Source organism: Erythrolamprus reginae, chromosome 8 (assembly GCF_031021105.1).
Source record: "Erythrolamprus reginae isolate rEryReg1 chromosome 8, rEryReg1.hap1, whole genome shotgun sequence".
NCBI classification, from domain to species: domain Eukaryota; kingdom Metazoa; phylum Chordata; class Lepidosauria; order Squamata; family Dipsadidae; genus Erythrolamprus; species Erythrolamprus reginae.
In genome coordinates, this window is record NC_091957.1 from 58,242,912 (window position 1) to 58,270,152 (window position 27,241).

The 27,241-nt window shown below is 49.8% G+C and overlaps 3 protein-coding genes across 5 annotated transcripts in view; 1 reads left to right on the plus strand and 2 right to left on the minus strand.

Annotated features, from left to right (window-relative positions):
- Window positions 1–4,247: 4,247 nt before the first annotated feature.
- Window positions 4,248–13,088, minus strand: LOC139170828 (UAP56-interacting factor-like). 3 transcript variants are annotated; one of them, XM_070758346.1, is made up of 10 exons: window positions 12,892–13,088; window positions 11,555–11,686; window positions 10,265–10,407; window positions 10,038–10,162; window positions 8,217–8,283; window positions 6,641–6,684; window positions 6,472–6,558; window positions 5,659–5,770; window positions 4,852–4,943; window positions 4,248–4,682 (listed from the first exon to the last, which is right to left on the minus strand). In XM_070758346.1, exons 1-10 carry the CDS (start codon window positions 12,965–12,967, stop codon window positions 4,655–4,657), a joined length of 906 nt encoding a protein of 301 aa, XP_070614447.1. In that variant the 5' UTR covers window positions 12,968–13,088; the 3' UTR covers window positions 4,248–4,654. The 3 variants fall into 3 exon arrangements, with proteins under 3 accessions (XP_070614447.1, XP_070614450.1, XP_070614449.1); XM_070758349.1 differs by having other exon boundaries at window positions 4,809–4,943; XM_070758348.1 differs by having other exon boundaries at window positions 4,248–4,943.
- A 498-nt stretch (window positions 13,089–13,586) lies between these two features.
- On the minus strand, window positions 13,587–21,166 carry LOC139171621 (zinc finger protein RFP-like). The gene is made up of 7 exons (XM_070760011.1): window positions 20,675–21,166; window positions 19,241–19,336; window positions 18,449–18,667; window positions 17,955–17,977; window positions 16,155–16,270; window positions 15,214–15,246; window positions 13,587–14,227 (listed from the first exon to the last, which is right to left on the minus strand). Exons 1-7 carry the CDS (start codon window positions 21,089–21,091, stop codon window positions 13,710–13,712), a joined length of 1,422 nt encoding a protein of 473 aa, XP_070616112.1. The 5' UTR covers window positions 21,092–21,166; the 3' UTR covers window positions 13,587–13,709.
- A 2,203-nt stretch (window positions 21,167–23,369) lies between these two features.
- The window catches only part of LRCH2 (leucine rich repeats and calponin homology domain containing 2), a 33,145-nt gene continuing 29,273 nt past the window's right edge, over window positions 23,370–27,241 (plus strand). The window contains exon 1 of the mRNA XM_070760012.1: window positions 23,370–23,526. The gene's annotated coding sequence lies outside the window, so the exon portion shown is untranslated. The remainder of the gene's footprint in view (window positions 23,527–27,241) is intronic.

A 27,241-nucleotide genomic window follows, 5' to 3' on the forward strand; every position in this document is an offset into this window, starting at 1 on the left:
TTTATTAGATTTATTAGATTTATTTTATTTATTTTATTTATTAGATTTGTATGCCACCGCTCTCCAAGGACTCGGCTCACAACAATAAAACATCATATACAAATCCAATGTTAAAACAGTCTTTTAAAAACCCCTTATTAAAAACAGTCCTACAACCCAAACACACCATCCATAAAGTCAAAGGCAGCTAAGGATATGTCAGTTCCTCCATGCCTGACGGCAGAGGTGAGTTTTAAGGAGTTTACGAAAGGCAAGGAGGGTGGGGACAGTCCTAATCTCTGGGAGGAGCTGATTCCAGAGGGCCGGGGCCACCACAGAGAAGGCTCTTCCCCTGGGTCCCGCCAGAGGGCATTGTTTCGTCGTTGGGACCTGGAGAAGGCCGACTCTGTGGGACCTAATCGGTCGCTGGGATTTGTGCGGCAGCAGGCGGTCTCGGAGGTATTCTCGTCCGATGCCATGTAGGGCAACAGACTTGTTCCGTACAACAGACGTGTCGTTCTATCCCTGGCCTACGCAAATGGAAAACAAAGGCGGAATCACTAGCCACCATCGTAGCCCGTTTAGCAGAATCCGAGGACAATCCCTGTCTGTTTTGTCTCTGTTGCATGGCTGTGTTCTCCCCTGCAATGACCACCCCCTCTTCCAAAGCAGGCCCTCTTTTCTCTCTGCCAAGCATATTAAAGGTAGCAAGGAGAACGGAGGCTGCCCACTTCCTGCCCACAAACTCTCCGAAAGAGTAAGTTACCGAAAAGGAGGAGGAAGAGCGGCAACAATAGAGGAAGCGCGTCCCAATTTCTAAAAGCAGAGAAACTTGGTTGGCAAGTGGACGGACTCAACATTGTGAGCCTGGCTTTCAAAGGGAAAACGCAGCGTAGGTCTTGCATCAGCTGTTTGTTTATCAAGATGGAAGGAACCAGCAGCTGGAACCAAGAGCAAGAGGCCTCTTCAAAACAGCTCGAGCGTTTCCCCCGAATGACGTCAGGCTGGTCTTCAGAACGGACAAGGAGGTCCACCCCTACACTGAGGTGGGAAGGAAAGAAGGAAAGAAGGAAGGAAGGAAGGAAAGAAGAAAAGTTAGAAGATGGGAGGGAGGGAAGTTAGAAGAAGGAAGGAAGGAAGGAAGGAAGGAAGGAAGGAAGGAAGGAAGGAAGGAAGGAAGGAAGGAAGGAAGGAGACGAAGCCTTAGTAACAAATGAAAAATTGAGAAATCGCCCAGACAGAACATTGCATCTCAGTTGTCAGATACTTCATTCAGTGTATGTTTCCTTCATTAATGTTAGAGAAAAACGGATGTCACTGAAGTTGAATTGGCCTGATTCCTACCAAGGGTTGCCCTAGTTTATTTATTGCTAAGTCATGTGGCAAATGTGAACATTAAATTTCAAGGAGACCTTGACCAGGCTGGCAGTAGAAAAATAGCAGTGGCTGGGTGCCTGGCAGAGAAAGAGGGTCCACACGATGGGCCTTCCTCAAGAGGGGCAAGGGGATGCCCTCCTTTGGGGCTGACACCAAAACACTTTCAACTTCACAGGCCAGCATGAGCTGCAAAGGAATCCCACCCAATTGGGAGTTGGCTGTCCATCAATGGCGTCAAAAACATCGGGGCAGCTTCTGTTGAAGCCAGCGCAAGAACCATTTTTCACTTACAAACCCGAGCCTCCGAAACTGTCACCGGAAAAGGCAGGGAGAAGCCTCCGTGGGGCCTCTCTAGGAATCTCCTGGGAGGAAACAGGGCCGGAGAAGGTGGGGAGAAGCCTCCCTGGGGCCTCTCTAGGAATCTACTGGGAGGAAACAGGGCCGGAGAAGGTGGGGAGAAGCCTCCCTGGGGCCTCTCTAGGAATCTACTGGGAAGAAACGGGGCTGGAAAAGGCGGGGAGAAGCCTCCGTGGGGCCTTTCTAGGAATCCCCTAGGAGGAAACAGAGTCTCCAGCCTCCCTGTGGTTTCCCCAATCGCACACATTATTTGCTTTTACATTGATTCCTATGGGAAAAATGGCTTCTTCTTACAAACCTTTCTATTAAGAACCTGGTCTTGGAACGAATAAGTTTGTAAGTAGAGGGACCCCTGTCTTTCACTTGCTCCTTATTACTGTCTGAATTGCAAGTCAGCTGAGGTCCAGCAGCCTGGCCTATCCCAAAGAAAACAGCATTCCTAGCCGGCTATTGCGCTAAAGTTTGTCCTTAAAAGTTGTGCAGCCTGGGCTTTGTCCCTGGGCCGGCTCCCCACACCAGATGGACCCTTCTGGGGGAAGAACATCCATTTGGGGGGGGGTTCAGGTCTGGTTAGGAGCAAAACCAGCTTCCACAGAGAGCGACTGGTGTTGGGTGTTGGGGGCCATGAGTCTTGAGAGCAGTTGAGCTTCTTCCAAGCAGCAAGAAATGACTTGAAAAAGCCCCCGGGGCAGAATTGACTCATTGCTAAAAACGGGCGTTGGAGAACCACGTGAGAGGTCCGAAGACTCTTTAGGTTGGGAGTCATTTTCCCTTGTGAAGGGCACTGGGTTCTCCTACCAATCTCTTCATCGGGCCCCCCTTCCTCCCCACCCTCCGCTCTTCCCCGCCTGCAGATGGAAAGCGAGGGGCAGGGTGAACGGGCCACCGTTTCCATGAGCTTGAGAAGAGAAGGGGGAGGGCGGAAATCGGAGAGGAAGTGGGGGAGGTGGGGGGGGGCCCGAGACGGTGGTTGGCATGTTTAGAAACATAGAACAGTGTTTCCCAACCTTGGCAACTTGGAGATACTTATTCTCCACCATGATTCGCAAATAAATTCATTCCAAATCAGACAATGTGATTTTCTGGGTGTGTTTTCTCACGCTGTCTCTCAGAGAGTGGAGGTCTTCCTGTGATGCCCATTACAGCCCCCTCTCATCTTTTCAAGTGGGAGAACTTGCACAGTGGGGGTTCGAGGCTCCTTTTCAAAAGGCTGCATTGATTCACCACTTTTAAAAACCTTAATAATTGTGTGCTAAAGGCAGAATAAGTCAAGGGCCATTTCGGAACAAAAAACAGCCTGGATGATGGCAGCTTTCTCTCCCCCCACCTGCTGCTTGCGTTTCCTTTCTCCCCAATGCCACGTGCAGGTCACGGGTTTGAATCCTGAGACGCTGCAGACCTTGTGGGAGAGAGGAATGTGAGGTTTTGTTTCACTGCGACTCTTAGTTTGCAAGTGGAAAAGTTTCTACCTGGAGCAGAACAGCTGGTAGGAAAAAAAGGCTCAGAAGAAGACTGGGAGCTGGTGCCCCCTGGTGGCGGCTCACAGGCAATGACGGATCCTTGCTCAGGGTTGTGGGGCGGGGGGGGGGGGGCTGAGGCAGGCGGGCTGCCTCCCACTTGCTAAAATGCCACAGCTCTCAAACCAAGATAGGGACGGAGCCCCAGGCTTAGTGCAGCCAGGATCCAGAGCTTGTGGTTCTGCTGAGCGGAGGGGCCAGGATGGGGCCCTTTGGGGAGCCCCCCCACCGGTGGAGGAGGAAAGGACCAAGGTGAAGCTGTGATGGGGCCATTCTGCTCCCACCAGCAGAAAGCCTGGCCATGGTGGGCTCCGACTGGAATGGCTAATGGTGCGCAGATCCGTAGCTCTGGCGCATGAGTGTGGGATCGAGCACAATTTTGCTTCCGGCACCTGTGGGGAAGCAAAAAAACTCACTGAAATGCACAGCATTTGTGTCCCCATGCGAGATTTTGCTACCTGCACAGGTGCGGGAAGAACATTTGTGCTTGATCCCGCACTCATGCGCCTGAGCTGCGGAGCTGTGCGCAATTAGCCGTTCCGGTAGGAGCCCATCACTGAACCCAATCCAAGTCCAAGCAGTGACTGATGGGACTCCGGTCTGGGCCCCCTCCTCACTCTCAGCTGAGGGAGAGAAGAGGTGAAATGGGGAGACCCGGCACCCAGAGGGGGGCTGCTAAGGTGGAATGCGGACGTGTGCTCTCCCCCCATGGATCTGAGTGGTGGCAGAGTCCAGCGGAATTATGCCACTGCACCTGGGCAGGTAGCAGAATCATGCGTGGACACGCAGGGCTGCCCATAGGCGATTGTGCTACCTGCCCAGGTGCAGTAGCGTAATTTTGCTGGACTCCACCAGCACTCAGAGCCACGGGGGCGAGCACACGGCCCCCTTCCACCTTAACAGCCCACCCCCTGCCAGCATCCCCCATGGCCCACAAGTAAGCTGGCTAAAGGCCTGCTACAAAACAAACCAGCTTTCAGAAGGAATCCCTCGGTTATTCTGCCAAGAATCCAAGAATTCAGATTCTAAAACAGCTTTATGCCTTCTAAGAACAAGGTTTGCAGAAATTCGACCCAGTCCTCCAACTATACACAGCCGGGAGACACAGCAACGATGTCAAGACGTCTTCATCCTCTGATGGGATTTATAGAGATGGCAACAATTTGCATCCTTTGCACAGCCTTATGGAGAGGATGTCGTCACCCCACGTCCTGTGGAGGGGCCTCAAAACAGGTCTGAAAAAGTGCCGTCCAGGCCAAATGGAAAAAATAAAATAAACAAGTAACCGTTGGAATTCTGGGTCCAGTTGACTCAGCAGCCACGGCCTTCCCTTCCCATCCACAGGAGGCCACGGAGAGGCAGAGAGGCAGGTACCAGACGCTGAGGACGAAGCCTTGAGCAGGACCAAGAGCTGGAGACCTTCCTCAGCAGGTGCCTTGAGGCCTGGCCGGTCTAGAATGGAGACACTGTTCAGGCGAGAGAAGGACCTCTGGAGGTCACCACCTCCACTGAGAAGCTGCAGTTGGCGAGGGACTTCCCCAGGTAGTCCCAGACCACTGATGGCCTTGGAGGGCTGACCTCTTCCCAGTTCCGGCCTGGTCCCACCGATGGTGAGGCTTACGGCAGAGTGACCATCCGGCTGGCGTTGCCTTCTGCTGAGAAATGTCGCTTGTGCCTCAGCCCCGAGAATCGCTCGTTCAGGGTCAAGCCGGTCTAAAGAAGAAAGACACGACAGGGGCCGAGTGATCCCGTCTCGTGTAGAGGAACATTTAGGCCAGAGCGGCCTTCACACTTGGCTACTTGATGGGCTTCAATTCCCAGAATTGTCCAGCTGTCTGAGCTGCCGCATAGCTGGCTGGAGAATCCTGGGAATTGAGGTCCACAAGTCTTAAAGTGGCCAAGTGTGGGGACCCCTGGTCTCAGGCAGTTCCAGGAGGAAAAGATCATCAAAGATAGAGAACCACTAAAGAAGATTATGGATTATGCAGAAATGGATCATCTTACTATGAAACTTAAAGACATAGAAGATAAAATTTGGGGGGAATTTTATGAATGGACTGAATAGGAAAATGACTAAATCTATAAATATTCCCATCCACTGAAGCCCACAAAGATTTGGACCTCATCTGGGGAAGAACATTTAAGGCCACCTAGACCTCTCTTTCCTTTCATTCTAGGACACAGGTCCCTGGGGGTCTTGAGACTGGGATGGAATCCAGCAGGTTCTGACCGGTTCTGGAGAACCATTAGCAGAAATTTTGAGTAGTTCGGAGAACTGGCAAACACCACCACCTCTGGCTGGACCAGGAGTAGGGAGGAGTAGGGAGGGAATGGGGATCCTGTAGTACCCTTCCCTTGCCGGAGCCATGCCCACAGAACCGGTAGTAAAAAATAAATGGGTCACTTCTGGCCTGGGAGAGTCCCCTACCTGGTTAGCCATAGCCCGGAAGTTGAATCTTAGCATCACCCCTCTCGGCCGCCAGCGGAGCTGCGGGTTCTGTCCATTCCGCCTTCTCAGGAAGGGGCGCTTCGGTCCTGGCCTGCAAAGAGCCACACAGTTCTGGGGGTTCAAGCCCACATACCTCCAGCTTCCCAAAGTTGACAAACTCTGAGTTACAGGGGGGGGGGAAGAGGCCCCCCGACTTGGTGATTCATCTGTTCTTTCAGAACCTGTTTTGGGGTTCGAGTCCAAGTGTCCGAAGGAGGAAACGTACCCGGGAGGGGGGTCCACCTTACCTCGCCGTCAGGTCACTTCCTAATGTGCCGCATGGCTACATTTCATGGGTGTGTGCATGTACAGTTTATTTATTTTATTTTTTTTATTTATTGGATTTGTATGCCACCCCTCTCCGTAGAGTCGGGGTGGCTAACAACAATAATCAAACAGCGTATGAGAAATCTAATATTTAAAATAACTAAAAACCCTTATTAAAACCAAGCATACACACAAACATACCATGCATAAATTGTATAGGTCTAGGGCCAAAAATGTATTTAAAAATCCTCCTCCCCCCCCCCCAAAAAAAAGCTGAAAACAAGGGGGCAATGCATGCACAGTGCTGGAAACTCACCTTCTGGAAATGTGTAGAAGAAAAAAAATCTGGGGGGAAAATCCCCCCCTCCCCGAAAAAATATTCCAGATGGTGGCGCCCACCATCCGCCACCAACCATGACGTCATTGTGACATCACCAGCAGTTGCTACAGGTTTGAGTGACCTGGTCTGAATTGGAAGGAACCCACCTCTGGGGGTACCCCTGGGGATGGCCAGCCTGTGGGTTGGACACCGAGACGGTCAGCACTGCTTCAGCACTGGGCTGCGTTCTCCACCTGCCGGAAGAGCAAAGCCCTCATCAATCCATGGAGACGAGGCATCAGGTGAACAAGGTCCGATTCTTGGCTGTTTATTCACCTTCTCAGCCTTGTAGGTTTCTGCTGCATCTGGGACTTGAGTTGCTGTTGGAGGAACAAGAAGCACAGGCATTAAAAGAAAAACCAAAGCCAAATTTATTTATTTGTTTGTTTGTTTGTTTGTTTATTTATTTATCAGATTTCTATGCTGCCCTTCTCCTGGGACTCTGGGCGGCTCCCGATAAACAAATAGAAAATGTAAAGAAATCTAACATTAAAAGATTCCAAAAGTCTCAATACTAAAACACATAGATATCTAATTTAAATTATATTCTAAAACCCCTATATACACTGCTCAAAAAAATAAAGGGAACAAAAGAGAGAAGATAAAATTCAAGTGTGTTTATATTTGCTGTGCAGAAGAGTGAAGGCCATTTTTAAAAAAATACATTGCTCAAAAGAAATAAAGGGAAGACTTCAACAGCACAATAGAACTCCAAGTCAATCAAACTTTCTGTGAAATCCAACTTTCCACTTAAGAAGCAACACTGATTGACCATCAATTCCACCTGCTGTTGTGCACCTTCAACTTTGTACAGAACGAAGGATTCAATGAGAATATATTTCATTCATTCAGATCTAGGGTGGGTTCTTTGGGGGTTCCCTTTATTTTTTTGAGCAGCGTGTTTTAAAAACCACATTCTTACAGCAGGCAGTTTGTTAAAAGGCTAAAAGAGGGAGGTTTCCAAGCTGCCAGACCAGTTTGGGGTTAGAATTAGAGAAATATATGGAGAAACACACGGACGGGTGCAACCTCCATGTTCAAAGACAGTTTGGCGGGAAACACCAATTGGGGGAGATATGGGTCAGACCGTATGGATAGGACTTGGACCCCATTGGTTGCCGATCAATTTCCGGTCACAATTCAAAGTGTTGGTTATGACCTTTAAAGCCCTTCATGGCATCGGACCAGAATATCTCCGAGACCGCCTTCTACCGCACGAATCCCAGCGACCGATTAGGTCCCACAGAGTTGGCCTTCTCCGGGTCCCGTCGACTAAGCAATGTCGTTTGGCGGGTCCCAGGGGAAGAGCCTTCTCTGTGGCGGCCCTGGCCCTCTGGAACCAACTCCCCCCAGAGATTAGAACGGCCCCTACTCTCCTTGCCTTTCGTAAGCTCCTTAAAACCCACCTTTGTCATCAGGCATGGGGGAACTGAGACATCTCCCCCGGGCGGGCATATACAATTTATGAATGGTATGTTTGTATGTATGTTTGCTTAGTAAATGGGGTTTTTAAATATTTTAAACTACAATTTAGATTTGTTATGAATTGTTATATTCTGTTGTGAGCCACCCCGAGTCTGCGGAGAGGGGCAGCCTACAAATCTAAATAATAAATAAATAAATTCACACGTTCCCGAATGCTTCCAGCAGAGAAACAAAGGGGAAAAAACCAGTAGTGACCCCCTAGGAGTGGGGCAGCATACAAGTCCAACAAATAAATAAATGCAGAAGCCCCCGCAGGCAGCTAGTTGTGCCTCAACTCCTCCTCTTTAAAATGGGCAGATAGCAGGGATGGGAAGTGAAGGGAGAGAAAACATGCCGGTGGGGAAAATGCCAAGGGAAGCAAACTGACCCGTTGGTTGGAGTTGAATCTGACCCGGTTCTGGAGGAAGGGTCGGCCTCGGTTTAGTCGGAAGGGCCTGCAATGGGCAGAAGGAATGAAATACAGGGAAATACGGCCATTGGTGTTGTTCCCAGCTCTGTAATCTAAACTGGGGTGCGGACAACGTTCCTTATTTGAGTTCCCATGTTTGGAGTCCACTGACCGCAGTCCTTGGGCCTTCAACTGGGGCCTCACCTTTGCCCTCCACTCCCCAACACCCTTGCCTCCGTGTGTTAGCATTACACACTGGGATTATTACCAGTGATAGAATACCAAACGTGGAACAGAGTCCATGTGGCACTGATGGTTATTCAGCCAATAACACAGATCAACACAGTAGAGGTATAAATATTATTCACAATATACACAATAGACTAACCCAGTGTTTCCCAACCTTGGCCACTTGAAGATATCTGGACTTCAACTCCCAGAATTCCCCAGCCAGCAAATGCTGGCTGGGGAATTCTGGGAGTTGAAGTCCAGATATCTTCAAGTGGCCAAGGTTGGGAAACACTGGACCAGGGGTCCCCAAACTTTTTACACAGGGGGCCAGTTCACTGTCCCCCAGACTGCTGGAGGGCCGGACTATAAAACAAACCTATGAACAAATCCCTATGCACACTGCACATACCTTATTTAAAGTAAAAAACAAAATGGGAACAAATACAATATTTAAAATAAAGAAGTAATAAGTAATTAAGTAATTAATAATTAAGTAATAAAGTAATTTATACTTCTTTATTAACAAGTAAATTTAAACTTAAACCAACAAACTCCATTTCTCCTTCCTTCCCTCCCTCCCTCCTTCCTCTCCACTTCTCTCTTCCCTCTTCTTTTTCTCTCATTTGTTTCATTTTCCTCTCCCTCGTTCTTTCCCTCCATCATTTTCTCATTTTTCTCTTTCCCTCTCTCTCTCTTCCTTTCTCCCTCTCTATCTCTCCCTCTTTCTCTTTCTTTTTCTCTCTCTGTCCCTCTCTCTTTCTTTCTCTCTCCTCTTTTTCTCTCACTCACTCTCTTTCTAATTCTCCCTCTTTGTATCTCTCACACTTTCTCTCTCCCCCACTCTCTATTTCTCCCTTTCTCTCTCCCCCTTTCTATCTCTCCTCTTCATTTCTCTCTCCCTCTCTAATCCTCCCTCTTTCTCTCTCTTATTATATCGATTGGTAAAATCTCGTGTGCTGCCGCGGGCCGTAGTTTGGGGACCGCTGCACTGGACTAACCAATATGAATGTATACACTAGACTAACCAGCATATACAGTCATCTACATACATATCCAACCGTTAATATTACACACAGTTCCATACAGTATCATAATATCATACATAGACCACTATTAAGCACACAACAATATAGTATATTATTAGCACACAGCAATACCATATAGCACACAGCAGTATCTTATATTATTAGCACATAGCAGTATTTGCACACAGTAATATATTATTAGCAGACAGCAGTATAAGCACTCAGTAATATTAAACACACAATAATTTTTTACCACACAGCAATACTTTAGCACATAAGGTAGCACACAGCAATATAGCAAGCATTATCAATAGCCACCCACAGTCAACAATACAATTACAATGCAACCCAATGCATCTGTTTCCTTTTTATGGATAATTGCAGCCTGGCTCTTAAAGTAACATTAATGCAGCCTGGACCTTAAACTAATATTATACTATTTCATCCAAACATACATTGCTGGTTAGTTCATATATTGAAAACCCAACCAGTGCAGTGTGTAGCACTGAGTCCGTGAAAACTCCTCCTATTTCAACCCACCGACCTCCGAAATGGCAGCGTGGCCCCCACTGCTTGGAAGGCTTTGGCTCTGGTGGGGGCTCCTGGCTGAGGGTCTTGGGGGGCTCCATCAGCGTTCCTGCCTGGGGGGCCGCCTTTCCCTGGCTTGTCCTGGAAAAGATGTCCAGCAACTGACCTTGGCAACTCTGGCCTCTGCAGGGTCCCCTGGGAGCCCCTTGGAGGGGGAGGAGGGGAAGGGGGGTCTGGCCCTACCTGCTGGGCAAAGGCCGTCCGGTTGAGGGGGCTCCTGCCCTGCCCCTGCCCCACTGGTCTTGGGCCTGGGGGTCTCATCCTGCCCCAGAAAGGCTTCCTGGCCCAGGGGGGCTTCCGAAATCCTTTGGGAAATCTGCTAGATCCTAAGGAAAGAAATCCCACCCCTTTTGATTTGGGTTGCGGGAAGAATATTTATTTGTTTGTTTATTGCATTTATATGCAGCTCACTCTGAGAAGCGTTAGCAATAGCCTTTAGACTTATCTACTGCTTCCCAGTGCTTTTCCAGCCCTCTCTAAGCAGTTTACAGAGAGTCACCCTCTTGCCCCCAACAATAGGGGTCCTCATTTGACCCACCTGGGAAGGATGGACGGCTGGTGAGATTTGAACTGCTGAACTACAGCTAGCACTTTGCTGAAGTAGCCTGCAGTGCTGCACTCTAACCACTGTGCCACCTGGCTCCCTTCCTTCCTTCCTTCCTTCCTTCCTTCCTTCCTTCCTTCCTTCCTTCCTTCTTTCCTTCTCATCTCCCTCCCTTCCTTTTTCTCCTTCTCTGTCTCTTTCTTCTTCCTTCCTTCCTTCTCATCTTCCTTCCTTCCTTTTTCTCTTTCTCTTTTTCTCTCTTTCTACCTTTCTCTCTTTCTCCTTCCTTCCTTCCTTCCTTCCTTTCTCTTTCTAGCAATAGCATTTAGATGTATATACCGCTTCCTAGTGCTTTTACAGCCCTCTCTAAGTGGTACACAGAATCAGCCTCTTGCCCCCCACCATCTGGGTCCTCATTTGACCCACCTTGGAAGATTGGAAGGCTGGCTCAACTTGAGCTGGTGGTGAGATTTGAACCGCCGAACTGCAGCCAGCAGTCAGCAGAAGCAGCTTGCAGTGCTGCCCTCTAACCACTGTGCCAACCTGCCTTCATCTACACACCAACTCCACCCCCTAGGCAAGAATTGCTCCAGGCCCCACGGCTTTCTCCGTCTTTTAAAAAATGCAATTAGGGGCCAGTGTTTTGAAAGGAGGCTTTTCCCCAACCTCTGACCTTTAATACCTGCCAAGCCCACCCAAAATCAATTGAATCCAGTTGTGCCAAGGGATGGCCCCCTAATGCAGTCTGGGTACCGTCACCTCCTCCTGGTGGGGCTCCCCAGCACCAACCTACTCCAGAGGGGGGGTATCCTTTGCCGGCAATTTTGAAGTGGATTCTTCTGTGCCCACTCCTTTGGCCCCTTTGCCAAAGAGCGAAGGGCAGAAGCCCCCTTGGCCGGCTCTCTCCCTCCTTGGCCCCTTCCACCCACCTGGCAGGGTCGGTGGGCCCCAGCGCTGGAATCGAGGCCTCCTGTAGCCAGAGGCCGGGTTCCAGGTCCTCAGCTGGTGCTGCCAGGGTTTCCGCTTGGGCTGGGCCTTCTGGTTGCGCCTGATGATATCATCTAAAGAGGGCACAAGGGTTTTCAATTGTTTTTTTCTTTATTTACAATCTCTTACAATTGACAAGAAGGGATTAGAAAAGCAACTTAAATTCATGTTCTACTTGTACAAAAGGGAAAAATAGTTACGAATTAACAGCCAAGAGTAAAAGGAAGATGTACAACGCTACTTAAAGGCTGTGTAATGATGATAGATTAATAGATTAGTTGACCCTGCTGCTTTCTCCTTCTTCTCTCCTCTCTTTTCTCTCCCTCCTTTCCTTTTCTCTCCTTCATCTCTCTCTCATTTCCTTTTCTTTTTTCCTTCTCTTTTCCCTCTTTGTTTCGCCTGTTTTTGTATTTGGCTATTTTGCTTTTTTAAAAAAAATATGTAAATAACTAATAAAGATATTTTTTAAAAAAATAATAAAGAGGGCACAGAAAACAGCTGCTGCCCCACACCCTCCCTGGCACTCACGAGGCAGCTGAATAGACCAATGTTGGATGACCATCTGTCTGACGTGGTGTAGGGTTTCTTGCCTAGGCAGGGGGTTGGACTAGAAGACCTCCAAGGTCCCTTCCAACTCTGTTGTTGTTGTTATATGCTGCCCAATCCCAGGGGACTCAGGGTGGCTTACAACAGCAACAACAAAATACAATACAATTACAATAAAGTCAAAGGAGGAGGAGGAGGAGGAGGAAGAAGAAGAAGAAAGCCCCACCCTTCCCAGGGCAGCTCCGGCCAAGAGAGGGAGGGAGGGAGATATTTCCAGCCGGCTGACCTCAAGAGCGCGTGCATGGATGGTGCCCAGGAAATACTTGGCAGCGCGGCTCACCCCTCCGCAGAGAGAGGCTGGCAGGGCGCCGGTTCTATTTCTGGCCCTGGGCGCCTGGGGCGGGGGGGGGGCTGCTAAGATGGACCAGTGACGTGTGCTCGCCTCCGGGGCTCTGAACGCTAGCGGTCTGGGAGAGGCAGAGAGTGGACGGTGACACCAGTGCTGGGGGGAGGGGGGGCAGAGTCCGAAGTCTTTGTTTTCGGGATGGGGGCCAACGCTTTAACAGTTTGGGACAGGAGGAGAGTTTGGGGGTCTCCGGAGCGCCGCGAGAACCAACTTTCCTAGACCCGAAGGAGATCCGTGGGGCGTTTGATCTCCGTCTGCCCCCCTCCCGCCCCTGCCGCCAAGCGAGGGAAGCCCCCCACTCTCCCCGGGGAGCCCAACTCTTCTCACCCAGGGACAGGTCGATCTCCTCGCGGAGGGCGGCGGCTGCGCCCGGCTCCTGCGCCTCTGCTCCCGGCGTCTCCATGGCTCGCCAGCGACGGGGAAGAAGGCCGGCCTAACCGCCGGGTGGGGGGCATCTCAGCGCGCGTCCCGCCCCCGGGGGTCGGCCCGGCCCGGCCAGCGCCAAGCCCGGCCAGCAGCCCCGCACGGAGCGGCATCACTGCGCTGCTATTAGTAGTAGTTCTTTCTCCTCCCATCTCCTCTCCCTTATGACTGAAGGACTGTAACTTATTACTTGTGTCCTTACGATATTTATTAATATTGATTGTTTCCTAATTGCTTCTTTGACCCCTATGACAATCGCTAAGTGTTGTAGCTCATGATTCTTGACAAATGTCTCTTTTCTTTTATGTCCACTGAGAGCATCTGCACCAAAGACAAATTCCTTGCGTGTCCAATCACACTTGGCCAATAAAGAATTCTATTCTACTCTACTCTATTACTGTATTCCTCTATTCTATTCTATTCCACTCTACTGTTCTACTCTATTCTTCCACTCTACTCTTTTATGTACAGAGAGCATCTGCACTAAAGACAAATTCTTTGTTTGTCCAACTTGGCCAATAAAGAATTCTATTCTATTCTATTCTATTCTCCCCCCGCCCGCCCCGCTCACAGGTGGGAAGGAAGCGCCAATCACTGAGTTTAAAAACATCATCACCTTTATTCATTGCGCTTTCCAAATTCATTGTGGCCGGACTGCCCCTTCCAGCCGTCGGGGGGGGGGGAGACCCTCTTTCTCCCCGTCCCTCCCCGCTGTTCAGAGCTCAGGGGGGCCCGAGGTGCATCTGGGATTTGGGCTCCTCCAGCTTGAAGAAGGGGAAGAGCCGCTCGCCCAGGAAGGTGGTGGCCGAGAGCAGCACCAGCGGATCCCGCGTGGCCCCGTCGAAGAAGTGGATGGTGCCGGCCTCGTAGTCCAGGAAGAGGCGGAAGTGGCGGGTGTGGAGCAGGGGCTGGGCGGCGGCGGCAGCAGGGGCGGCAGGCTGCAGGTGCTCGGGCAGCAGCGCCCAGATGCCTTCGTGGGCGACGACGGCCACCGGCCCCTTCCTGCCCACCGACTCCCGCATCAGCCCGAAGGCCCAGCCCCAGCCGCTCGAGGTCACCTCCACCTGCCAGCAGTGTCGCCCCGCCAGGAAGCCCTCCTCAGCCAGGATGCAGGGCGTGGTGTCGAAGGCCTGGCGGCCCGGGAGCAGCCCGCTGGGGGTGGCGTCATGGGTGACCAGCTTCTTGGAAGCGGACAGCAGGAGGTGGGGATGAGCGGTCAGGCGGTCCAGGCAAACGTTGGCTTCGGGAGGAGGAGGAGGAAGGAGACACGGTCAGAAAGGGCAAGGGCGGGAGGTTGACCCTACACACACACAAAGACACAGAGTCATGGGCTGCTGCCCCTATGGGGGACACACACACACGCAGTGGGGGGTAGTAAGTTTATGCACCATTTATTGAATTCCTACATGTTTTTTCTTAATTGTCCTCCCTTCTCTAGTACCTTAGTATGATCCTCAATTACTTTGAAAGTAGGAAATAATTAAATATATGTTTATATCCATAAGCTTTAATCATTTTAATCATGATCTAGAACTGAACTTTTATAGCAATGAAAGAAAATTGAGCTACTTGCCTAACCTTTTATCATACTGAACCATGTGGGTTCAGGACGAAACCTTCAAATGTGACTGTGCTCCACAAATAATGCTGTCTATCATTTGTCCTTTTTGGGGCTATTCAAATAATTGGACTTAAATCGACCGAAAAAGAGTCCAAGCCCCTATTGGCCGGTAAGACACTCCCACCCAGTCACATGACCTTTAAGCCACCCCCTGGTAACATGATTGTAGAGCCACTCCCACCTGGTCACATGGCTGGCAAGCCACTCCTACCCAGTCACATGGCCATCAAACCACGCCCACAAAATAAGCCACGCCCATAGTGTGGCAGTAAAACCTTTGGCAGGACATACTGCACGCACACCACCCAGGGAGCGAAATCCCAACCTCTCCAGCTTGGCTTTGGCTGCTGGGACTGCTGGGAGTTGTAGTCCAGGTACCCCTGGAGTAGCCTTGTTTTCTCCCACAAGACAAACTTGGACAGTGATGGGGAACCTTTTTCCCCTCGGGTGCTAAAAGCGCATGCGCGAGTGCCCACACCCATCACTCAATGTCTGCAGAGGGCGAAAACAGCTTCCCCTGCCCCCTGGAGGCCACCCCCGCCCCATTTAGGCAATTAAGGATGGTGGGTCCTCTTTGCCCACCCTCAACCCTTCCAAGGACCCACCTCTTTCCATCAAGGGCACCAGCGGGAGGCTATCTGCAGAGACGGACAAGGGAAACAGGTGATATAATAATAATGATGATAATAATAATAATAATAATAATAATAATAATAATAATACACAATCATACCATTCTCAAGTGCTATAATCAGCAGAGTGGGGGGGGAATCAGTCCCCCCATGCCTGGTGATATTTTGGGGGGGGGAAAGACATACAGAGACCTGTCGTTTCCTCTACTTATATGGAGAGGAAAACTGGTCTTTGGACAGCAGTTTGCAGGCAGGCCTACTATTAGCTGATAATCTAGGGAGGGGGGTTCCCACCATAAGAACCTAAGAACCCAAGAAGAGCCCTGCTGAATCAGGCCAAGGCCCACGGAGTCCAGCCTTCTGTGTCCCACAGTGGTGCACCAATTGTCCATGGGGATCTTGAGCAGATGGAGAAGTCAAGACCCTCCCTTTCCCTGGACCCCTAATAAATGGGACCCAAGGGAACCCTACCTGCCTAAACCCACATAGAGGTGGCACTTGGACATGCAGAGAGAGAGAGAAAGAGAGAGAGAAGGAAGGAATGAAGGAAGGAAAGTGATAGAAAGAGAGAGAGAGAGAGAGAGAGAGAGAACACCCACCACCCTCCAAGCAATTGCAGCTTACTCAAGAGATGACCACTGAGCAAAACCCTTGGACCCTCTCAACTGTTTCTTGCAAACGCATTTGCCCCTGAGATTGAGGCCCGGGTGAAGCTTTCCCAGCCCCTGCCCAAGAAATGCTGGGGTGCAGAGCAAAGCATCCGAGTGGCTCCTTCTTAGGTCAATAAACCTCCCTGTCCCTTCAGCGCCTTCCCTCAAATCCCCTAGATGTTTGCCCTCTGCTTTGTGGGATTTGCTCAGCAGGACTCCCTTTCTCCTTCTGGCTTCCAGAACTGCCCAAGAGCCCGTCCTTACCTTTGCACTTCTTCAAGGTGTTGTACACAAAAAGGCTCCGGAGGGAGAGGTCCCATATGTTCTCTTTGAAGCGAGGGACGTAGCCTTCGGGGGGCTGGGCCAGCAGTTCTTTGCACCTAGAGACACCCAGCAGCGAAAGGGTTATTATCTGCCTGCCAGGGGGGGCAGGAAACCTTCAGGATTCTGGAAACAGCAGGAGGATTGTAGATATTCCCTGTGCAAGGGGACATATCACAATCTTTCTTGGTAGAATAATGGGAGATTTTTTTTTAATGTGCCAGCTTCAAGAGAAAGAATGGGACAATCCAGTTTAGATTCTCATACATTGCATTTATCGTATTTTTCGGTGTATAAGACACAACTTTTTCCTCCCTAAAACAGGCTGATAATTAGGATGTGTCTTATACTCCGAATGTAACTTTTTTTCCAGCCCAGCTAGCTGCTAACCATCTTCCCAGCTCTTACCTTGCAGGCTCTTTCATTGTTACTCACTGTGAAGAATGTTTTCCAAGCCCTGAGTCTTTTTCTTTCATTACTCTAACTTGTTCTAAGTAAGCTTCTTTGTAGCCCTAACCAGGTGCTAACAATATTCTGAGCTCCTATCGACTTGCAAGCTCTTTCATTGTTACTCTCTGCAAAGAATAATGTTTTCCAAGCCCGAAGTCTTTGCAGGTTTTTTTCCCCATGGTTCTATTTGCTCCAAATGTTTCTTTCCAGGTGCTAATGATGTTCCCAGCTCTTACTGGCTTGCAAGCTCTTTCACTGTTAGTTTCTCAGAATAATAATAAAAAAACAAGCCATTAACGTTGATAAAATAATGTGCTGAAGCTGACCAGACTAAGGACGCTGGTCAGATGAGTATCTACTAAGCAGATTCTTTTCCCTATTTTCCTCCCCAAAAAATTATATTCCGGTGCGTGTTATACTCCGAAAAATACGGTATATCTTTGGGATTTTGATATTGGCTTTAGGTTTGGGGTTCCCTCATTTGCACTGTATTTTATTCTCATATTTTGTAAGCCGCCCTGAGTCTGCGGAGAAGGGCGGCATAGCAACCCAATAAAATAAATAAAATAGAATAAGTCACATTATTTTGATTGTGTTAGAGTCAGGGAGAAGCAGGGCTGAAATGGTACTGGGGCAGCCCAGTTCGGACAACTGGTAGCAGCAGCAGTGTGAGGCTCTACCCATCCACATGGACACCCCCATTTTCATTTTTAACCCTCTGGATGTGCGACTGTGGCTTGCACATCTGTGTAGATTACACACACACGCATGTAAATCACACACATGCGAATCACACACTCAAATTGCGCACACACACAAAAATCGCACGGCTCCCGAACCCGTGGGGAAGATAGTAAGTAGATTTCACTGCCGGGGAGAGGAATGAATTAACTATCTTAGGCAAAGCACGGGCAACAAAACCAAGTTAAAGTAAAGCCACTTAAGCGAAACCTGGTTAGGCCAATATGCCAGCTGCCTTGTTCCTACCTGTCACGGCCCGATAACAATACTCAGCCTGCAATTCATGTCCGTCACAAGGACTAATTTGTTATTGATTTCACGTACAAAGCATTTCAGAAAGCAATGCTCCTGCGCTCCAGCAGGAAATAAACTCCAATCGGGGATTAGCCATCATTAACAATGACTGGATGCTGCTGCCCGCGTCCTTTTCATGCCTTTCGGTCCAGCTCAAGGAGCTTGTTTCCTCAACATTAACTTCTGTGTGTATCGCAGCTGCCTAATAGGGCAATGAAAGAAAGAGGCTGTGCGAGTGGGGGAGAAAGCTTGACCCACCTGGCCTTCACCTCTTTGATATCCTGGAAGGAAAGACAGGAAAGTTACTATTCTCCCCTCATACTTCCTATCACCCACCTCCTCCCACTTATGACTGTAGGACTGAAACCTGTTGCTTGTGTCCTTAAGATTTATATTAAAACTGTTTCCTGGTTGCTTATTTGACCCCTATGACAATCATTAAGTGTTGAACCTTGTGATTCTGGACAAATGGATCTTTTTCTTTTATGTCCACTGAGAGCATCTGCACCAAAGACAAATTTCTTGTGTGTCCAATCACACTTGGCCAATAAAATTCTATTCTATTCTATTCTATTCTAGTCTATTCTAGTCTAGTCTTCTCTACTGTACTCTACTCTGCTCCAAGTCTCTGGAGAGGGGTGGCATACAAATCTAATAAATAAAATACTCTAGTCTACTGTACTCTACTCTAGTCAACTCTATCCTATTCTATTGGACCTCTCTTGCTACCTGGAGGTTCCGGCCCAGCCTACCTTCAGGAATTCATGAGCGGGTTCTTCGAACTTCCTCTCCAGTTCTTTGGCGAAGCCCCGGACTTTGTGGTGGCTCCTGGCCAGGAAGGCCAGCATTTGCTCGATCTCGTGGTTGATGCCTTTGGCTTCCCTCATCTGGTCCATCTGAACTGTCTTCATCATCTCGTACATCTCCTTGTAGGCCGAGCTAAACTTGTGATTCTCACGGTCCATCAGATTCTTTTAAGTAAAAAACGAACATCCAAACGGTCTTAAGGAAGGAGACACCCCCCCCTCCAAAAAAACACCAGCCCCGGTCCCTCCCAGGACAGAAGCCAAGCAAGACCCAACCTACCTAAGTACCAAAGCCCACGGCAACAACATTGCCAAAAAGGCTTCTAACCTAATCCTACATAGCTTCTGCTCCCGCAATCTCACACTACTAACCAGAGCATCCTAGGTTTAGGAAGCTTAGACCTTAAACACACATAGCCCATAAAATCATCAGCTACAATGCCCTTCCCATCAATGACTACTTCAGCTTCAACCATAACAACACACGAGCACACAACAGATACAAACTTAAAGTAAACTGCTCCAAACTCGACTGCAGGAAATACAACTTTAGTAACCGAGTAGCTGATGCATGAAAATCACTACCAGACTCTGTAGTATCACCACCAGACCCCCAAAACTTTACCCTTAGACTCTCCACTGTTGACCTCTCCCGATTGCTAAGAGGTCAGTAAGGGGCGTGCATAAGTCCACCAGCGTGCCTTCCGTCCCCTGTCCTGATGTGTCCTTATATTTTACCTCCAGGTTTTCTTTCTCCTTTTCAAGGTCTAAGTAGCTGTCTCGGAGGTGGGCTCTCTGAATCTTCAAAAGGTCCAGAAGCACTTTGAATTCCATCTGGAGGAAAGAAACTGTCATTGCAGATGGAGACCAGCAAGGCCCCTCACAACCCTGCGGTGGCTGCTGTTGTTGTTCGTTTTTGTTTGCTTTAATCCCAAAATAAGCCAAATACAATACAATACAACATACAAAATTAATACAAAAAGTTATACACATATATACATAACACACAAAAGACATTTAAAAACATTGGACATTTGTGTAGCACACAAAACATTTTTTTGCATATTATTATAAACAAATCATATACATTTATCTTACTTCTGTGTCTAATGCTATATTTGTTTTCCCTTAATCCATTTGTCATCAAGAAATTATCTTTTTAAAAAAGTTTTCCATTCCAGTTGATATTATTATTACTAAATATACATTTATTACTTTTTCCTTTTCTCTAGCCAGCATTCATTCCAACATTCAGGGTTAAGCAAACCTTGTCTTAATCCAACAGGTGGCAGCTGCTTGTGGGCCCTTTGGAACAAGCCCAGCCCCCCCCCCCCCGAGATTTGTACTGCCCCCCCCCCGCCTTCCTCAAGGCTCTGACACCCCCCCCCCTCTGCCGACAGGCTTGGGGCCGTTGAAACGTTGACATCTCCCCCCGCCCAATGAATGAAGGGAGGACGTATGACCTATGAATGTGTTTGTTTGCTTTTTAACTGGGTTTTTTAGAGTACAATTTTATGGGAATTTCTAATGTTGTAAACCGCCCTGAGTCTCAAGAGAAGGGTGGGATAGGCATTAAATTAATAAATAAATAAAATAAGGAAGGAAGAAATAGAAATAGGAGGGAGAATAGAGAAAAGGGAGGATGGAAGGGAGGAAGGAGGGGAGAAAAGGAGGGAGGGAGGATGGAAGGAAGGAAGGAAAGAAATAGAAATAGGAGGAAGAATAGAAAAATGGATGGGAGAGAGGGAGGGAGGAGGGAAAATAAAGAAAATGGTGGACAAAAGGAGGGAAATAGGAGGGAGAATAGAAAAAGATTGATGGATGGATGGATGGGAGGGAGGGAAGGAGGGAGGGAGGGAGGAAAAAGGAGGGAGGAAAGAAGGATGGCTGGAAAGGAGGGAGGAAGGAAGGGAAGGAATCTCACTCCACCCAATGAATGAAGGGAGCATGTATGACGTATGAATCTGTGTGTTTGCTTTTTAACTGGGTTTTGTAGAGTGCAATTTCATGTAGATTCCTCATGTGTTGTAAACTGAGAGTCTGAAGAGCAGGACAGCGTAGAAATCGAATCAATAATTAATAAATGAGCCCCGTGAGCCTCCCTAACCCCCAAGCCCCCCGCGTGTGGGAAGGGGGTTTGTTTGAAAGCCAGGGGAGAAACCCCCCCCGTACCTTGACCGTCTGGGCTGCCCCTTCCAGAGGAGCCAGGACGTGGTCCGTGTGGTCCTGGGACTTCTGGCACTCGGTGCAGAGGAGCGCCTGGTCGTTCTGGCAGAAGGCCACCAGCCGCTGCTTGTGGGCCTGGCAAAGGCCCCGGTTGGGCTTCTTCAAGACCCCCTTGTCCTGCAGCTTCCGGATCAACCAGGAGACGTTGGCCAGCTGCCGGTTGCCCATCAGGGTCACGTTATCCAAGGTCTGCTGGCACTGGGGGCAAACCACGTTGCACCGAGCCCCTCCCCAGTGCCGGTGGATGCAGGCGTGGCAGTAGTTGTGGCCACAGGCCAGAGTCACCGGCTCGGTGAAGACGTTCATGCACAGAGTGCAGGTCGCTGCATCGGGAAGGTATTCGGAGATCTTCCCCATGTCCATGGTGCCTTCACCAAAAAGGCTCCGACTCAGTTTCTTAAAAACGGCTCCGCTCCGTCCTTCTCCCCCCAATAAATAAGAGCTGTGGGTGATTTCCTCCCCACCCATGAGCTCCTAATTATTTCATTAAGCCCCTGCTGGATCTCCACAGGACCGGTCCTGCTAAGAGAAGAATCGCCCGGCAGCCTTGGGCTCATGTCCTCTGGGGAGAGCTGGGTTTTCACGAGCCCCTTTTAGTGTAGGCTGGAGTTGGACAGGGGGCAACATTTCAGTGAATGTTAGCATGCATGTTGGGTTAGTTTAGTATGTTTATTAGGGGTTTTTAATTAATGGTTTTATAACTTAGTTTTTATATTTGACTTCTTTTTATTGTAACAGAGAAACATAGAAGATTGACGGCAGAAAAAGGCCTCCTGGTCCATCTAGTCTGCCCTTAATACTATTTCCTGTATTTGATCTTAGGATGGATCTATGTTTATCCCAGGCATGTTTACATTCAGTTCCAAAAGAAAGAAAGAAAGAAAGAAAGAGAGAAAGAGAGAGAGAGAGAGACAGAGAGAGAGAGAAAGAAAGAAAGAAAGAAAGAAAGAAAGAAAGAAAGAAAGAAAGAAAGAAGATTGACGGCAGAAAAAGGCCTCCTGGTCCATCTAGTCTGCCCTTAGACTATTTCCTGTATTTTATCTTAGGGTGGATCTCTGTTTATCCCAGGCATGTTTACATTCAGTGACTGTGGATTTACCAACCATGTCTGCTGGAAGTTTGTTCCAAGCATCTACTGCTCTTTTAGTCAAATCATATTTTCTGGCGTTGCTTCTGATCTTTCCCCCAACTAACCTCAGATTGTGGCCCCTTGTTCTTGGGTTCACTTTCCTGTTAAAAGCACTTCCCTCCTGAACCTTATTTAACCCTTTAACTTATTTAGGCGCCCACCTTTCCCTTCTGTCCTCCAGACTGTCTTGTACAGTATTTTATATTGTTATAAGCTGCCCTGAATCTTTCGGGATTGGGCAGCATAGAAGTTGAATAAATAATATATAAATAATAAATTTCAACCTCCTGCCCCCCCCCCCCCCCCCCCCCAATCTCCTCTCTCTGGGTTTCTGCAGCTGAGTCTCTCCAGGTTTTTCTCAAAGCCTCTTTTGAGTTCTGAGTTTGGAACAAGCCCCGTTTCTGGTCCTTTAACAGCAGCAAAGGAGCCGTGAAGGGCCTTGGCCTGGAGGGAGGGTAGAAGGACAGCTCACCTCCTTCCGATATTGGACCCACCTGCTCCTAAAGACACAGAGCTTTGCAAATGCAAATGGAAGTGAAATTTATGATCTAAGCCTTTTACATAGTTCATATGTAGCAAAATCCAATACAATTTCATGAAGATATAGGATAATTTAGGAACATAGAAACATACTTAATACAAACAACTATTATATTTTGAGCGTACTTAATATATCACCTAAATCAAAGTATTTACTTATCTACTTATTACATTGCTCTGTTGTTCTTAGGATATTTCATGTAACACACTATAAATGTCTATATGTTTGTTTGCTTTGTTTTCGTATTTTGCGTTTAACGTTACTTATTGTCAATGTGCCTTTTTAATGTATATAATTAATAAAGAATTCTTTTTAATAAAAAAATATTTTTTTAAAAAAAATAAATGTAGTAAATGCATGAATCAAATGCGCAACGCAACGAATCCTCGGCAGGAGTAGGCCAAGTGGGCTCTTCTATGACTTGTGGACTTCAAATCCCAGGATTCCTGAGCAAGCTCGGGAATTCTGGGAGTTGAAGTCCATATGTCATAGAAGAGCCGACCTGGCTTACCCCGCTTAAAGGGCGGATCGCGATCGTCGAAACCCCGCCCTCGGGTCCCGCCCCCACGCCGCCCGCCCCCGCCTCCTGGACACGCGCCTGCGCACGGGCCGCACCCCGCCGCCGCCGCGCCTGCGCAGAGCCGTCCGCCGCGAGCATTGTGGCGGGGCGGCGGCGGCGATGGCGGCCGGTCAAGGCGGCGGTCCTGCGTCCAGCAGCGAGGGAGGCGGCGGCAGTGGTGGCGGGGGAGCGGGCGGGGGCGGCTCCTCGTCGTCCTCGTCGCTTCCGCCGGCCGGCCCCCCTCCCCCGGCGCCCCCGCCCCCCTCCGCCGTTGCCCCCCGCGCCGCCGCTGCCGCCCCCCGCCTGCGCATGCGCCGAGCCCGGCCCGGCCTTCCCGGGGCTCCTGCCGCCCCACCTGACGCTGCCCTACCCGGCCTGGGGCGGAGGGCCGCTCTCCAGCGGGGCCCCCCCGGCCGCCTCCGCCGCCGCCGCCGCCCCCTCGCCCGGCCGCAGCCTGGAGAAGACGCTGGACGAGGCCGGCAGCTCGGGCCTCCTCTGCCTCAGCGGCAGGAAGCTGCGCCAGTTCTCGGCCGCCGCCGCCTACGACCTCAGCGACACCACGCAGGCCGGTGAGCCCCCTCCCCTGCCACCCCCAGGACCCATCCTCCACAGCTGAGCCTTGGACCCCGCCCATCAGCCCCAGCCTGGGTCCTGCCCTGCAGATCCCATCCACCACCAGCCCCATCATCCTCGCCTGCACTCCGGGACCTATCCTCCCTGTCTGAGCCCTTGGGCCTGTCCTATCATCCCCAGCCTCCTTTATCTCCCCCGCCCAGAAGGGCTGCCCCAGGCCCATCATTCCCTACCTGCACCCCCGGACCTATCCTCCCTGTCTGAGCTCTTGGCCTCCTCCCATCATCCCCAGCCTCAACCCGGGTCCTGCCCTGCAGATCCCATCCATCCCAGCCCCCCTTTATCTCCCCTCCTGCACCCAGACCTATCCTCCCCTTGGCCTGATCCCATCATTCCCAGTCCGGGTCCTGCCCTGCAATCCCATCCACCCGCTTTTATCTCCCTCCCAGAGGGGCTGATCCTAGGCCCATCATCCCCTCCTTCACCGAAACCTATCCTCCCCTTGGCCTGGTCCCATCATCCCCGCCCAGTGACTACCCTGCCCTGTCCTCCACCCCAACCCCACTTCCCCCCCCCCCCCGGGGCTGGCCTAGCTCCATCGCCCCTTTGGCTGCCCAATTCTCCAGCAACCCCCATTGCCCCATCATGCCCTGCCTGACTGTATAGCCTATGTTCCTGTGTTCTTTCACTGGTGGGAGGTGGGGCTGGAGGGGCTCTTGTGTTGCAGCATTTAAAAATAATAATAATAATAATAATAATAATAATAATAATATATTAGACTTGTATGCTGCCTCTTTGTTGACTTCTGGGGTGCTAGTGTTCCCCCCCCCCACCGCGCATATCCTCTGGGGAGGAGGGGGTTCGGAGAGGGGGTGGATGGGGAAGGGGCTGGGGTCTGCAGTGGGGGGCAAGGCAGCCCTACATGACAGGTAATAGGGTGCCCCTTAACCAAAGTGGCATTGGGAGGCCCACAGGGCTGCCATCATTGTGGGGGGCATGGGGGGTGCAAGAACGAGGGCTGGGACAGTGGAAGAATTGAGGGGGGGGTGTTCACTCTGCTGGCCGGTGCAAACAAGGAGAGGTCTGGGGTGGGACCACACACCCAGATTAGAGGCAGGAGATGGGAAATTTTGACGCTGGTGGCGGTCAGCAGGTAGAAGCGCTTGGGGAAGTTTGGGGAGGGGGAGGCAGGACCCGGGAGAAGAGCTTAAGGCAGAGGAAAGAGGGGAAGGGGAGCAGCAGGCTGAATCCTTCGAGGGGATAATAGCAGATTAGTCCGAAGATGGAGGAGGCGATTTCCTCTAATGTAGATGGATATTACAGAGTGGCTGCGATGGAGGTTATGAATAGTCAAAGCCTATGATTCAAGATGGACCTGGTCTCCTCCAGAGATGTAAATGACATTAAATCTACCCTCTTCTTTTCCCCTCCTTCAAAAGGGACTTTGCAAAGGAGACCTCAGTGCTCTGGTGGTTGCTGCTGAGTCCCAGTTTGCTCTGCTTTCACATCTGAAAACCTGAGGGTGTCAGATGAAAAAAATAGGTTTCTCAACCATGGCAACTTTGAAACTGTTTTGGACTTCGACTCCCAGAATTCGTGGTTGGCTGGGGAGTTCTGGGAGTTGAAGTTCAGACAGCTTGCAATGGCCACGGTGGAGAGAGACTGAATTAGATTATGGTTTGCCTCCTTCCTGATAACTTTGCTTACTAGTTAGGAGCACAGATGTCTTCAGGCTCAGCAATCCCAGCCCATCTGACCTTGAGAACCGAGTGGAGTCGGGGGGCCCTAACTGTCCCTGAAGCCCCCATGAATCAGATTTGGCCTAAAACCGTGTGTCATCGGCCCTCGCTTAGCTTGAAGTAAAAATCCGTTTTCAGAATCCTTCTATCTGTAAATCTCAGACATCACTAATAACCCTCAGCAGAGAAGCTTGGATGACGCATGGATGAATTTCTCTTCCGTTCTCAAGCTCCCAAGTGTATTTCCTGGGTTTCCCAGTCGGTTCCATTTCTCATCTCAACCTCCCACCAGGAATACAAAGAAGGTGCCAGGACAAGGGAAATACATTTGGCATCATCAAATCAATAATGGCTTTAGTACCAAAACGTCTCTTTTAAAAGTTTACTTCTTTTTGTTAGTTGGCTTCCTCTGCCTGAGGGGGGGGGGGGGGGGCTTTCATTGTGTGTCCAATCACACTTGGCCAATAAAGAATTCTGTTCTGTTCTGTTCTATTGTTTTCAATAGGAAAGTGAACCCAGAACAAGGGGGACACAGTCTGAGGTTAGTTGGGGGAAAGATTAGAAGTAAAGAGTTGGCCTTCTCCTGGTCCCGTCAACTAAACAATGTCGGTTGGCGGGGCCCAGGGGAAGAGCCTTCTCTGTGGCGGCCCCGGCCCTCTGGAACAAACTCCCCCCACAGATTAGAATAGCCCCCACCCTCCTTGCCTTTCGTAAGCTCCTCAAAACCCACCTTTGCCGTCACTCATGGGGGAACTAAGATAATCTTTCCCCCTAGGCTTCTACAATTTATGCATGGTATGTTTGTATGTATGATTGGTTTTATAACAAGGGTTTTTAGCTGTTGTAGTATTGGATTTTTACATTCTGTTTTTTGTCACTGTTATTAGCCGCCCCGAGTCCACAGAGAGGGGCGGCATACAAATCCAATAAATAAATAAAGTGAGAAAATATTGTTTGACTGAAAGAGTAGTAGATGTTTGGAACAAACTCCCAGCAGACGTGGTTGGTCAATCCACGGGAACAGAATGTAAACCTGCCTGGGATAAACACAGATCCATCCTAAGATAAAATACAGGAAATAGTATAAGGGCAGACTAGATGGACCGTGAGGTCTTTTTCTACTGTCAATCTTCTATGTTTCTATTCTACTCTGTCAGACAGAAGGGTGGAATATACATTTCCTAGGACTAAACGACTAGCACACCTGTACCTTTGCCCTGATCTTTCCCTTTGCCCTAGGAATAAATGCCCAGAAGGGCTTCTGTCCCTGAAGAGCTCATCCATTGCTGGAATGTAGTATTATTTTTTTCTGAAGACAAATTCTCAGCGACCCTTATCCAGCAGAAGGCAAAAGAAAAAAGGGGGTGGGGCGGGGGGGGGTGAGAACTAAGAGCTGCCAGTTATTTCGCTGGGCAGATTGATGGTTGCAGGGAGAGGTTCCTTTCCCAGGGACATGTGGTGTCCGTTTGTTCTACCGGAATAGACTGTGGCTTCCTGAGGGCTCCTCCTTTGCAAAGGACTCGGAAGGCGGATAATTACAGAGAGGCGAAATTGAAGGTGTCAGGCACTTTCCCCCCTCCAGGCCCAGGGAGCAAGGCAGAGGCCCTGCCGGCGGTTAGAGACTGCCCGGGATGGAGCTAGCGAGTGGTGGAGCTGCCTGGTTTGGGTATGGAACGCGGGAGATGGGAGGCCGGCCAGGCCAGAGAGGGAGAGAGAAACGAGTAGCTCTCAAGCAGATCGCGGGGCCTTCTAGGCAGTGGCACGGGTGGAAGTCCTAACGTGATCTTCCTTCGTGCAGACGTCGAAGTGCCAGCCTTGAACGTGCATGAGCTGTGGTTGAATCAGTTCTCATACGTGTGTTGCCTTTGCTGTCCAGGCCAGGGACTCGGACGGCTGTCAAAATGTCCGTTTTGTAAAGCGTCTCCCCAAAGGTTAAGAAAACACCTGGACGCCGCAGATTTAACACCCACCG